This window comes from Condylura cristata, unplaced genomic scaffold (genome assembly GCF_000260355.1).
Source record: "Condylura cristata isolate star-nosed mole 26May11 unplaced genomic scaffold, ConCri1.0 scaffold00010, whole genome shotgun sequence".
Lineage (NCBI taxonomy): Eukaryota > Metazoa > Chordata > Mammalia > Eulipotyphla > Talpidae > Condylura > Condylura cristata.
Genome location: NW_004567111.1, coordinates 36,118,525 through 36,133,471, shown reverse-complemented (window position 1 = coordinate 36,133,471; position 14,947 = coordinate 36,118,525). Strand labels below are relative to the sequence as shown.

At 41.6% G+C, this 14,947-nt stretch overlaps 1 protein-coding gene across 4 annotated transcripts in view; it reads left to right on the top strand.

Annotated features, from left to right (window-relative positions):
• ENOX1 (ecto-NOX disulfide-thiol exchanger 1) overlaps positions 1-14,947 on the top strand; it is a 489,446-nt gene that overhangs the window by 382,163 nt on the left and 92,336 nt on the right. For all 4 annotated transcript variants that reach the window (XM_012723223.1, XM_004680132.2, XM_012723222.1 and 1 more), the window contains one exon: positions 267-479. In XM_012723223.1, coding sequence (XP_012578677.1) covers positions 267-479 — 213 coding nt within the window. The remainder of the gene's footprint in view (positions 1-266; positions 480-14,947) is intronic.

Below are 14,947 nucleotides of genomic sequence, written 5' to 3'. Positions count from 1 at the left end.
TGCTAATAGAGCAGTTATCACTTATTTACAGGGGAGCTTTATTCCCCTTCACTGCTTCCCCTGCCGCCCACCGCCTTCCTACACACACACCTCACCTCAAGATGAGACAGGTTTCCCGGTAACCTCCCAAACCAAACACAGACCAGTCTGTGTGCACATTCCTCAGTCTGAGGGAGAGCTAGTGTGTAAACTTCTGAAAATATCTTCATTTGGCTGCACCTTGTTTTCTCTGCTTGCCATGATTTCACTTGTTTTTGCATTTCCAGATGACAGCAAGTTTTCAGAGGCCATCACAGTGCTCCTTTCCTGGATTGAGCGCGGGGAAGTGAATCGCCGCTCCGCAAACCAATTCTACTCCATGGTGCAGTCTGCCAATAGCCACGTCCGCCGGCTGATGAATGAAAAAGCTACCCACGAGCAGGAGATGGAGGAAGCCAAGGAGAATTTTAAAAATGCCTTAACCGGAATCCTCACTCAATGTAAGTAAAAATTTGGGGGCCATCTGTTTTGTGGTGATTTATTTATTTATTTATTTATTTGTTTATTTATTTATTTATTTTGCTTTTCCTTTGTATTCATTTTATTTTTCCATTTGGGGGTAAGTAGTTCAATGATTTCCCATTTTACTCCATACTGAATGGCACACCTCATAACCTATTTCATGTTCTGTGGCAACTTGGAGGAACACGGACCCCGCCCTGAGAGCTTACTTCTCAAGGTGAGCAATGTTTCTGCAGCTTTTCCTGAGAGCACCAAGCCCAGCCCTCTGGGCAGGGCAGCCAGAAGCATCTGTGCCTGCAAAGCAGCCACCCTTCATCTAGGGTCTGTCCACGCAGGCCCACAGGTCCTCCCAGTGCTGATAGTAGGAAGCAGATCCTGAGCACATTGCCTTTGGGCTCTATTTAGGAAGAAGGTATGGTCAGAAAAATTCCTGCTCAGGATCCTTTATTTGAGGTGAGCTTTGGCTGTCAACATGGACGACACAAGAATAGAGTTTTGTTTTTTTTTTTTCCCCTGCATTATTATTTTTTGGTCTTTTTCACTTGGAAAGCAAATTGCCTTAACTACTTAATGCTAGAGATTTTTCATGTCCAGATCTTAAATTGATGAAGGGTTGCAAATGGGGCTTTCTCATAGAACAATAGTCAGGGTAATTACCCACGGCTCTATTAGAAAAAAGGGCGTGTGTGTGTGTGTGTGGTGTGTGTGTATTTTTTTTAATGAGCACTTTATCTGTGTCTGTAGTTAACATCACAGCAGCAAAATGTATCACAGCTGCTGACATTCCCCTGCTTGGTAAAAGTCACTGAAAGATCCTGTGACAATGCCACACACCAGCCTGTACCAGGTGCAGGGCCACACACAGGCAGACGCACATGCAATTTACATATTCATTCTGAGAAATAAGTATTCTTTTCAGTGATCTAATGTGCCAGAATGCCTGTCACCTCTTTCATCCATGCAAAACCCAAGGGGTAATATCTCTGTGGGTATGGAGTGAGAGGGGCATGGAAAAGCAGGATCTGAAGCACACATGTGTTTTCTATGACTTGTGGTTTAAAGACCATTTTTTGTAGCAGTGTAAAATGTCACATAAGACTCTTCCAAGCATAAACTCTGATATGTGTCTGGCTACCCAGTAGGAGACTGGGATATCCATCTTCATCAAAAAGCAATAGGAAAGAGAGAGATGCCCCACCTCAAGCAGACAGTCTTCCCCAGATTCCCTAATCCTGAGGTATGGCTGCTTGTGAGCCAGTGTCTGGCCACAAGTTCTAAAGTTGGGGCTACTAGGGGTAGGATAAAGAAAACTAGTATTTTAAAGTAAGGAAGCAATGAATGGATTAGTGGGTAGCGGGTGGATAAGAATGGATTGGTAGTGGAGGGAAGGAAGAGGGAGAAAGGTGACAGACTTCTAGTAAAACAGTTCCTCCCACATTACAGCAAGAAGCCAAATGGCTGAACTGTAGGATGATTACTGATAAACCTTTTGCTCATCAGTTTTAATTAAATGCTCATGTCTATGCATTTTAAGACCCCTCCTGGCAGAGAAGGCTCAAACCTTGGCTCTAACAGTAAGTTTAGGCAGGAGGCATCTATGCATTAGAAGAGGAGAGGAATTTGCTTTTCTTTGGCGGTGTTTATTGAACAAAGCATCTATTAAGTTGAGACCCCAGTGACATGGCTGAAGGATGACATGTGCCAAACCTCATGCAGGTGCAAACTAACCTAGATTTGAAGTCACTGAGAATAAACCAAGAAGTCCACCATATGGGGTTGCAAATGTCACTGTCTTCTTATTGTGAACAGCTGTATTGGGAGGCATGGTCGAGATCTGCAGCAATAATGGGCTTCTCAGTGCCCAACCCAAGGGTAGGGCCTCTGTCTGCAGGCAGCACTGAGTACACGTGTCCCTTCCCAGCCTGCCTGGGGATGCGCACAGGAGGTGAGCAGCCAAGAGGCATGTTCTCCCTGGCAGGGTGGTCCACGGGCTCTCCAAGGAGATAGTGAAGGGCTGAGGCTGGAAGTTTGAGGGAGATCCCACTTCAGGGAGCCCACGGGTATGGGGTTCCCTCTCACCCAGCCTGCTTAGGCATGAAATTTTTGCTTTTAATCTTCTAGCCTGGTCCTCTTCTGGGTTTTCTTCATTCTCATTTGAATAAATCCTAAAACCAAAATCCTGTCATTTTTACAAATACCATCTTCCACCAGCAAGCCCCACATGCAGGTCATCCACAGGTCCCATCGTCTCAGACTTCTGAAATCACCCATTTTCCTTCATTTGAACTGTCAATTCTGAGCTGCCTGAACTACAATAATAGATAGTGTGTCTGCCCATGAGTAAACAGAAAATGCCACCAAATTATATGCTTCCACAAGGAAATTTTTTCTTTTCACAAGTGAAAGAATTCAGGTTTAGTTGAGTTTGGGTTGGCTGGTGGTTCATGACAGTCAGGCCTGAGGCTTGTGTCACAAGTTAACTCTTCCTAGGTAGTCAAAGGAGACTGTCTCGCCATCACATACTTTTATAGCTGGAATCATATAGTAAAATGGGAGGGAAGAAACAAAGAAGAAAGGGTTGCCTTTTTAGAGCAAGAAAGCAGAACCTGCTTAACAGCATCCATTTATGTCTCACTATGCAGGATTATCTTATGTGGCCATGCCAAGCTGCAAGGGAAGAGGGTGATATATTCTTTTGAGTTGGCCCACTGCCCCAGAATAAAATTGGAATGCTCATAGTAGGGGACAGGGGCGGTAGGTTATTGGGAGGATTTCATGGTTTCCACAGGCCTAGTTCCTGTCTTTCTTTGGTTCAATCTCTTTTCACACATTGTCTGATATAGTTCAGATCACTAAAACCCCTTCACTTCCCATGGCTCTTAAAATTTCTTCTCCCCTTAGCCTGCAAGCTCTCTGTGTCTGCCACTTCTACATCAGTTTTCCCTTGAGTCATTGGATGTCATTGAGTTTGGCCTCCTCCCTACTATGCCGTCGAAGCCAACTCCTACTTCTGAGCCTTTGCGTGTCGGTTCCCTCTGTCTGGTGTCTCTCCCCCACTTTTTGCACACAAGAATACTACTCATCCTTCAGAAAGGCCTTTCAACCCATGATCTCCTGATAGATTCATGTGACCTCACTGTATCTTCTGAGACCCTGCTTTGGAGCATTTCTCAAGCTGTATAATGATGTAATGATCAGTTTGCTTTGGGTTATTATAACAGGTGTCACAAAGGAGAAGACATGTCCTTTTAGACTTCAATATATGTCGTGTTAAAACATAGACATAGTGGTTGAGTGAGTGAATGAATGAGAAATTGGAGAAGCAGGAGGGAGGCTTAAAACAGTGATTTCCGGGGTGTTTCCTGGAAACTCACAGTGCAACTTGGCCTTGTTAGCACTATCAGTGGAGAATGGGAGCATTTTATAATTATATAATGATTACAACTTGTTTGTCTTATCAAGAAAATCAGAAAAGGAGCTCACGAGCTATTTTATTAGAAGTCACCACTAGTTTCTAGACACTAGGTAACAGGTTAAGGATATTAGGAGAATTGGGACGCAGGGGTACACATCTCATCCTTAGAGAGCCTGGCAGTCTTTGGTGTCAAAGGCCCTCAGGATATCTTCAAGGTGGGAGGTACCTTAACTGAGAGTCCAAGTTGGGACTAAGCCCATGAGCTGGAGTAGGAATGTGATGTATCCCCTAGCAACCCTCACTTCTGCCAAGGTATTTCTACAAAGGTGACAACTCCAAAGGGGACCAAATTCTAACATTTGTCATGGACACCCTGAGCAGTGTTCTGGCTAACCTGGTCAGTATGGGCACATTTCATATTCCTTTGAACTTTAAGTGTATTTCATTGCTTGTGGGAAGAAGTTAGAGTTGTTTGTCTCGACATATTTTCTGCTTTCCCAGCTGCCTTCAGCATGGTGGATGGTGGGCTTGCTTTAGTATGTGGGGCTGCTTCTCAAGCAATCACTGCTGAATTCCTCTGTGAGTGACACATTTGGTACATTTTCCAAAACTGAGCTGGCCATTCCTCCATTTACCTTCCTAAATATTCCTAGCAAACATCTTAAGAATCTCCTTTTGGCTGTCTCATTTAGAAATAGATAGGGTGTGGTAGATGCTGAGATTCAGGGATCTCATCTTTCTCCTATTAGCTGGAAATTGCCTGGTTTTCCAGCAGTAGCCTTGAAATTCCTACTGAGACAACACCCCTCTCCATAGCTCCCCACAGCAGCCCCTCTATTAGAAAGCATGGTGTCAGGAAGTATTGCTGAGGTGGTTTGAAGGCAGGTATATTGACGAAAGGGTTTATTACAGCAAGTGGGGCTGACCAGGTATTTTGAAAGGAGAACTTATTTAACAACTTCCAGGAAAGCCGCTAGCACAAAGTGTGGTCCTTATGTAGATATGGTTGGAAATTGCTGATCGGCTAAACAGAAGGGCGATTTCATTACGGGTTCAACTGGTAAGCTGGGTTAGATGCAGCTGTCTTCTTATCCCTTTCATATTTGTCTTTGCTTTCATATTTGAGCAAATAGCCTTTGTTCACAGGAGGGTAAAATAAACAGAACCTGTAACAATAACTCAAAGAACAAGTTGTGATTGATTTCCAGGTCTGCATCACAACCCAGTGGTTATCTTCGAGCTTTGTGCTCAGCTCTGTTACCACTTAAGCTCCATCTCTCTGGCCTTCACTCCAAGACCAACTATTAAATATAGCCATGTAGCATTGTTGCTATTCAAGCCTGGACTTAAAATGTCAACAGGCAACAATATCCAATCCCAACCCAATCCATCACTTCCATTTGGGATCACTTTTCACCTCTGAGCACCAGCCTGCAGTCAGTCATCAGGAATGTTGCATGAGGGCACAGTCCACCCTGGTGTGACACTGGGGGTGTTCTTTACCCTCAGGGGCTAGCTGGGCAGAGCTCATTTGTGGGATATAGGAGAAAGGGGGAAAATGTTCAACACAGGTAAACCTGCACATTCTTATATCCACTCATCCTCATGTCAACCTTGGCTCATGTTTATATCATTTTTCAACCTGCCCATTGGGCAGAATTTTCCCCAAGATGTTTGGGTATTTATCTTCTTTGCTTTCAAAAAATGTACACTTTGTCAGAAATCCCCATAGACCTGTCTGCTTTTAGTATTTCAGTTATGAGCAAAGCTTGTCATTCCTAAGCCCAGAGAGGAACTGTCTCAAGCTCAGGAACATGTGCCACAGCGTTGAATTATTAATATGAACGTCCAGATGATTAATTGTGCATGCCTTGTCATAACACGCACACGTCTAATGAAAATTATCAACACACCATGATAGTCCCACTTTGGTACTTTCCCTACATGCTTTGTGGGAAAAGAGGAGGGCACACTGCTGAGGGGAACAGCAGGCAAGACAGGAGAGGTCTGCTGCACCACATGGGTCACCTTTCTGGCTGGAAATAGAACATACTGAGGTAGCTGTGGCTAGCTTTGTGGTGCTGGGTTTTAACCCATTGCGCCACCAGGGAGGGTCCAAGTTGCTGAATATTAACTTAAGAATGTGTCATAAGGAGGGTGAACAAGAATGAAAAGCTGTGATTATAGAACATTGATGCTGCAGGGGCCTCCAGAGAATCTTTGGCCAAAACCATCTCATTTTACAGAGAAGGAAACAAGTTTAGAGAGCAAACTCAATAGGACTGGGTCATTTATTAATAGTAAGATTGATGGGCAGATTAGAACACCTCGTACAGTTTGCTTTCTACCATCAGATGTGTGTGTGTGTGTGTGTGTTTAATAAATGAAGGAGGTAATCAAGAAGATATTTTATTATAAATTTATAGTTTATACTTAGAGTTGAAGAAGGATCCTGACATCACAATGAATCTAAAGTCTGCTGTCTGGCTACAAATGGGAATGTTGGCCGCTGGGCCTGCCTTTTCCCACCTGCACACACGTGCCTAGGCCACATCCCTTACCTGATGCCCCCTCCCCCCCACACACACACTCCTCCCTGTGCCGGAATTGAAACTAAGCCATCCCCCTCTTTCTCATGAAACTGTCCACCTACTGCAACTCATAACCACCTCCCTCTCTCATATCCTCTCTAGCACTTAATACTACCTACTTGCACATTTAATGATCTCCTAATTATCAAAGTGCATCATCAGCTTTTGTTTTTGACCCCTAGCAAGATTTTAGGCTTAACAGAGATAGTGACCATTTACTGTTCTCTTTCCCTCACCTCACTGTACCACACTCCTGAGCCTGTGGGGTGACACCCACGGGCAGCACTGTGGCTGTGAAGCCATACTTCAGCCCCGAGATGTTATAGACTGGTCAGAATTCTCATCAAAGAGGCCGTGCTTGCACCAACCATTCTCTCCTGTCACGTCTCATCTGTCTTCCTGCCGAATACGGTACAAGGCTCAGGTGTTCAAATGAATGATGAATCCAGCCACAAATATTTACTGGGTCCCCATTAAGTGCCAGGTGGTACTCTGAATGCTGGAATGAAATGTGAGGGGCTTTTGCTCTCTGTTTGTCCCCTGACCCCCTTTCAGGCAGATTGGTGTCCTCATCCACATTTCTTCTGCCTGAAAAGCTCCTTCTGAAATCATTTACTTCTTAGGAACATCTCAACTAAACATTTTTTTTTTCCTACCCTGGGAAATTTGACTCCTATGTCCCTGCCGTCAAGAAAGAATTTTATGAAGTGTTAAAACGTTTACTTGTGTCTGTGATCATCATTGGTTTATCCACAGGAAAAAAAAAAAAAATTCACCGCTAACAGCTTTAGCAACTCAACAGATTTTTCTATTTCTCCTTAAACTCATACTGATGGCTGTATTTGCAATGTTTTGAAGTGCTGGAAACATGATTTTCATTAAAAAATATCTCTTTGCTCTCAGGAATAAATGTTCAGAGAAAATATTTTTTATAAAACTTCCAAGTCAAGGATGAGCACAGAATTTTCTCTTACCAAAGCTGATAGACGAGGGGTGTTAGAAGCTTTCCAGTCAGGGTGGAGATTTTTTTTTTTTTATCCTTTCAGTCTCACTGAAAATATAGGTACTGATCCAAGCAATACCACTTGAATAATAGGATAAAATATTTTTGTAATGGTAGAAATATGAGAGAATGTATGGTTTTACACTCAGGAATAATAAAGAATTGTAGAAGGCTGGATTTCAGCCAGCAGTACCTGTTGAGTGACAAAAAACAATTCAGGCAAGACAAAACTTTAGGAAGCTCAGCTGCCAGCCCTGCTGCCTTGCTGTGAAACCAGTTCCAGGGAGTGGGAAAGAAGCCACTGCCAAGTGGGGGGGGGGGTGTCTGTGTGTTTGAGGGGTGTTGGGGTGTTGGAGGGAATGATGAGGAAATAGTCCCTGGGGTACTTTGGAAAGAATCCATATGCTCCAACTCTTCACAGAAAATTTTAAAAGTCAGGATACTTTCTTACTAGATCTGAGGCAAAATGTGGGGTCCCCCAGAAAAATTACTTTCAGCGAGGGTGGTCTGTTCTTGACTCTTTTCTGCAGAGATAGGAGATAGGCGTACAACCTAGTGTTTGATGCTCTAACAAAAAAAAAAAAAAAAAAAAAAGCTGTCCACAGGGAGAATAAGGAAATCCCAGCCACAGATGAAGCGAGAGGACTCTATTTAAGGAGACAAACTGCCTCTGTTTGTGGGTACACCCTCTGGCAAGGAAGCTGCCTGACCTGCAGAGTCAAAAATATCTTCTGTTTCTTTGCAGACAGTTCGCTAACCCCTCCTCTGTACCATCTCAGAGCTAGAAATGATGTTTAGATTGTCTTGTCCATATTCCACTTAGCCTTAGGATTCAAACAGGAAAGGATTTCCTCGGCCTCCACGCCTCTTGGTCATAGAGATAAGATGTTACTGACACAGGCTTCCCTTATCTCCTTTCCTGCACCCCACCATATCCCCGGATGGTGTGTGGTTGTTCTATACCTTTCTCCCCTCACCCCACTTTCTTAAGATTTACCTGATGAGACTTACTTATCCTTTCACAACATGGATGAGCAAAATCAGGATGGAGTCCATTTTAGAGCCATGTGTGTGCTGAGGGCATATGCTGGAGACTCTTCCAGTCTGGCAGATACATAAGAAGTGTCTGGCAGGTATCCAGACACATGGAATCTTCCTGTGGTTCACATTCCTCAGCACACTTTTGGAGAGGGGTCAATACTTAGTTTTCTATCCCTATCACAACCTCAAGTGTTTGCCTTCTTTGCATCAGATAGTTCTACAAACCTTAAAGTTTGGTCTGGGGAGGGGGAGTCCTTGAAGCATTTTCTGTCTCATTTAGCACTTGCTATAAGCTCCTTCACCTGCTGGGCCTCAGTCTTGCAGATGTTGCTTCCCCCAGGGCTTCTGGGACTAGTAGCCTTTTTAGATCATTTATCCCCAGCTTTAGGGTGATGGCTGGCATGTTACACTCCACAGGCCTCAAAGACTTTGGTCCATAATGTAAACACCTACACAGATGGGTTTATGTATCTGATTTTAACTTGGGCCAATGCAGTTTCCATCTCCAGCTTCACCACTTCCTACATGTGGTTTATGCACAAGTATGTGTCATCTCTGTAGATACACAAGTGTTACCTCTCTGTGAGTTTAGAGTTTCTTCATCAGTGAAATGGTACACCTGCTGCAGAAGGTTGTTGTAAAATTTAAATGAGATAATATTTTTAAAAATCATAGGTTCTTTAGCATGATTTGGAGTCACCTACAGAGCCTGTAATTCCATGATTGCCAGAGGCAGAGAGTGGGGGAGAAGAAGTGGGTGAAAAGGATCTAAAAGTACAAACTTCCAGTTAATTTATAACGTGTTGTAGGGATGAAATATTTAGCATGGTGACTATAATTAATACTGCAATTCATATTTGAAAGTTGCTAAGAAAGCTGCTATTCCTCAAAAATTGATATACCATATGATCCTGCAATTCTACTCTTTGGCATTTATCCAAAGAATTTAAAAATGCTAATTTGAAGACATATATGCACTACTGTATTCATTTAGGCATTACCTTCAATATCCAAGTATGGAAGCAACCTAAGTGCCCAAAAACAGATGAATAGATTGGAAGATATATTGTATTAACTCGGTGGAATACCACTCTGTTGTGAAAAATATAAGCTTTTGCCATTTGCAACATAATGGATGGAACTAGAGGGGATTATGCTAAGTGAAATAAGTCAGAGAAAGGTAATTTTTCTCATATGTGCAATATAAAAGAAACAAAACAAAGGAACAGGTAAAACTGAGCCAAACAAACCCTAGAAATATGACTGAAGAGTTGAGTCTACCGTAATAGGAGGGTGGGGGAGAAAGCGGCCCAGTGGTATGGTAAAGAGATATGGGTGCTCTGGTGGTGGGTGTGGTGTGATGATGCCCATCTGAGGAGGTATGACTGATTCTTCTAAATCATATGTGGTGATGCAAACCAATGTCACCTCAATAATAAAAATAATAGAAAGAAAAAAGGAAGTCTGTAACTGCGAGGTCTGTGGTCCTGTTTTCTTCTTGGTCATAATGGCATCATGGTGCTATTAGAATCACACAGCAGTGGTCAGCTCTTATTATTTAGGCTGCTTGGACCAGGGTCTGTGCTCTATGATCTAAAAGATGGTTTTCAAAGTTGGTTCCTGGGCCAGAGTCATGGGTGTTGGTTGGGAATGTCTTAGAAACTGCTCCATGATCTCTAGTAGCAACAGCTTATTTCTGCAGCTTATTTCGTTGATTCATAATGGCAACATCAATTGTAGCAGCTCTGGTGCAGAGAACTGGTTATCATGTAATTCATGCTGTTAGCAATCTGTCAAGAATGCAAAAATTAAATGTTTGATTACCAGTTGTTGACAAGGGGCTAGGGAAACAATTTGAAAAACACTTAGTGGGCATAAAATCAGAGTACAATTTGGGAACAGCTCTAGAAAATTAGAAGTTCAAATGCTCTCTTTTCTATCCTTTCTATAGCTAAGCATTTTTTATAAAGGTATTTAAATAAGAAGGTTAGAGGTTGTGACTAAATTATTTACTGCAACCATGTTAGTAACAACCAAACGTATAGATTTCCAAGGTATGTTAAGTGGCTTATTATACAAACAGCACAGTGTGTATAATATTAACACTCTGGTGTAAGTAAAAATAAATGTTCATATATAGAACAGTATTCACTATCTGCACATATCCATAACTTTTGGATATGTTATGGATATGTTAGAATCTATTAACAGTGGTTAAAGAGAGAAACTGGATTGGGGGGGCATTCAGGATGGAAAGTAGATTTTTAACTTTTCATGTTTTTCTCTTTGATATACAAGTATTAGTTTCCTTTAGTTAAAAGGGTAATTTAGGCTGGGAGATTTATTGTATCTTAAAAGCCCAATAAATACTGTTACTATAAGAAACCGTTGCAGTTACAAAAATCTCATGGATTTTTGTCATTTTCCAAAATATGTCATATATTTTACATGTAATGAATATATGCATTAATAACGGGATTTACAGTTTCCTGAAATGTATCAGGTTTAATAGAAAATTTTAAAAAGTCACCATCCACCTAATAGCTTTCCATTTATTTGAACGACATCTTCATGTCCTGCTTGCTTGAAATATGCTAAATACATACTACTGCTGCTTCTTCTCTTTTTTAATAATTTGGTCAGTATGTTTTTCTGTATTTCTGTCTCCATCCCACTCCCCCAAAGCACCAAATGTCTTGTCTCAAGCAGCCAGGAAGTTAAATTCCATGCCCTGTGGTAGAGATCTCACCCCAGGGATGTGCATCACAGTGTCACACAATGCTTGTTCATTTTGTATATTTTATTTTGTTAAGGTGATGTTGTTTTACAGCACTGTGTGTGACTTAAGGGGATAGGTTCACAACTCCTCAGATGAACAACAGCACCCACACCCTCCACCAAAGCGCATCTTAAGACAAAACCCCAGAATGCCTGTTTGCCTCCTTAACTTGAAGATCCAGTCCCTGCTGCTTTAATGGATGGGGCTGACCCTATTATTGTCCTGGGCTTCTGGCCAGACTGACCAGAAGGCTCCTCCATATCCAGGACCAGAACCCAAGAGTACACAGGAATCTCTGTGGGAATCTCCCATAGCAGCTTCCCCTCTCCATGTGCAACACTAACCACTAACAGGACCCCAGCTATTCCTCCCTCTGACTGTGGCTCGCTTGCTTGGGGATCCCGAGAGCTCCAATAACTTAGTGCTTTACCTCCATTAGAACTCTTCAACAAGGGCCAAGGCTCATCATCACTTCCACTCTAGCTTTTTGTACCAGTGTAGTTAAAAACAACATTAACAAGTGGGGGTGGAAAGGTCATTTGTTTCATGTGCATTTATTCATGTGCCTTTCAAAATCTCTTATGAGCTGTTCTTAGAGAATTTGAAGAAAAAATTATCCCTTAAAAAAATTCCTCTGAGGAAATGCAGATGGCCAACAAACATAAAAAAAAAATGTTCAACATCACTTGTAATAAGGGAGATGCAAATTAAAACCACAATGAGATACTATCTCACATCAGTGAGAATGGCACATCTTTAAGAAACTAGCAACAACAAATGTTGGCAAAGATGTGGAGAAAAAGGAACTCTCCTGCACTTCTGGTGGGAATGTAAACTAGTACAACCACTATGGAAAACTGTTTGGAGTTTTCTCAAACTGATAGTAATGGAGCTTCCCTATGACCCAGCAATCCCACTCCTAGGTATCTACCCAAAAGACACAAAAACAGTGATTCAAAAAGATACCTGCACCCCCATGTTTACTGATGCTTTATTTACAATAGAAAGACATAGAATCAACCCAAATGCCCCAAAGTAGATGACTGGATTAAAGAGATGTGGTACATATACACAATAGAATATTACTCACCAGTCAAAAAGATAAACACATGTCTTTTGCAACAACATGGATGGAGCTGGAAAGGATCATGATTAGTGAAATAAGCCAGAAAGAAAAGGAAAAATACCAGATGGTTTCACTCATACCAGGGGTATAAAGGACCAGGTTAGAAAATTATAATAATAATAATAATGAACAACTATATGCCAGAGGCATTTTACAGGGGTGGAGTGGGGAATGGGATCAAAAAAGGAGGAGGGGAAGTGAAATGGACTTTGGTAATGGCACATGGGTGATTTGGTGATGGGAAGCCCATGGGCATTACAACTGAGATGGAAAAAGGCACAAAATGATATAAAAATAAAGATGTTATTTAAAAAAATTTCCTCTGAACCCTATAGAGTGAAGACTCTCTTATGAGGCTAGATCGCATTTAAAAACAAAACTTAAGCCTGGCAGAACTGTGGAGATGTCCCATGTTGGTAGGCTACCACCTACTTGGACTCAATTGGTTGCCCCAGATATTTGGGTTTCAGGCCCTGTCATAGTTACCTGGGTGGCACAGAGAAGCAGGCGGTGCAGGGACTCTGAGGAAGAGTGCATTCCAGAGGACACGGGGAGAAAGAGCCCTGGTTGTGTTCTTTGGAAGAACCTGACTTTCTCTTTTGCTGCTTCCAATGCTTTTCTGTTCAGAGCTCAACATTCAATAACCCTGTGCAGCCCACAAAGCTGCATTTTTGTGGTCAACATTCTGCTCTTTCCCTAGAAACTTGTTTAAGTCCATTCTGTTTCTGGTGAATGGATGTCTGCTCTAAATTTGCCCTCCCTGAGAATACCAAAGTCAAGTGCTTGTCAAGATGTGCATAAAATTCTCTCTCAAGTAAGGAATATACTTTGTCCAAACATTTTGGAGGTAAAGAAAATACAAGAAGTGTTAAGTTAGTCTTACAACTTTTTTTGAATATAATTCTGAATATCTTTGCAAGTACACATATACATATAGGACAGATATATACATAAGTTAAATATAAACACATAAGATAAATAATCACTAGTAGAGTATTAATTAAACCAACAGACCTTTAGACTGAGGTAGCTCTAATATTAAGGTGACCTATGTAAGCAAACCGAAATCTAAACCTGTAAAGGACTCAAAGTTATGACCTTGAAACCTAAGAACAACCAACCACGAGTCGCCAACTGAGCCTTAAGCTACAACCCATCAGTAATTCCTGTGCTTTCCTTTGCTTGTCTCTGTAAGAATTCCCACCTCTTATTAGTGAAGTGTTTCTAACTACATCCAGTTTGGTACTGTCCAAATCCAATTAATAAAATACTTAAATGAACTTAATTTTTTAAGGTATGCCTTAGTTATCTTTTTATTGAGAGTTTGCAGATGAAAAGAGTGGTTGGGTCATATAACAGGCAATCCAACAGCATGAAAACTACTGGGCATCAAACATCCTGAGGGCTCTGAGGCTACAGGAGCTAGGGAGAGGAATGGAGCAAAAGGAGACAAAGGGTGGCATTGGGGAAAAGAAATAAAAAAAAAAATGAAATAAATAAAGATGCCAGAGCCAAGCAGCCACCCCTGCGAAGGGTACAGCAATATTTAATAACCATCTGGTATTTTTCCTTTTCTTTCTGACTTACTTCACTAAGCATGATCCTTTCCAATTCCATCCATGTTGCTGCAAAAGGCATGTGTTTATGTTTTTGATTGCTGAGTAATGTTCCACTGTGCATATGTATACCACATCTTTTTAATCCAGTCATCTCAAGAAGTAGATTTTTAAAGATCCCACTGAGCTAGTAATGACTTATAGCTTTTCTGCATATAGAAAAGTAGTATGAACTAGACTGGAGAAATAGCAGGGCCTTCTTGTTCTGTCCTGATGAAGACAGAATGTGTGCTCTTCACCTATGACATCAGTACTGGGGTCATTCTGATTCATGATTTTAAAAAGATGCTGTCTCTGAATCACATTCATTAGGGCATACACTTTGAGGTTGTTTTTCCCTAATGATGAATTTGTGCTGATCCAAGCACACTTTCAAGTCCTTTTGTTGCTGAGAAACTTTCATTTGTAAGATAAATGGCTGGTTTGGGGACTGTCTGTGCAGAAATAAGAGAAGTTAACTGGGCCTCAGAAATACTATAAACTATATTTTTAAGCATGAGCTGAAATGCAGTTTTGTCTTTGGATTGATTTTTGATGGTTTAATATGGGGGAGACTATAAAACTGTAGAAAATAGAAACACAATTAAATCACATTTAGTTTTGCTTTAATTACCCCCATGAAAAGAATATGATATTGGTAATGACAGGGTAATGTAAGATATATTCTTTGATTTCTTTCTGATCCCCCCAACCTAATTTCAGCTCCTTCTTAATAACCTTCAGGCATCTCAAATTCAACAATTCCAAGAGCCAAGTCCTTACCTCTTTTCGCAGATCTACACCTGCACATGTCCTTGGGTCTGATGACTCCCAAGCTTGAGTGATCCTGGTCTCTCTCCTCTCCTTCTATATAGCGAATCAGTCACCTTGACCTG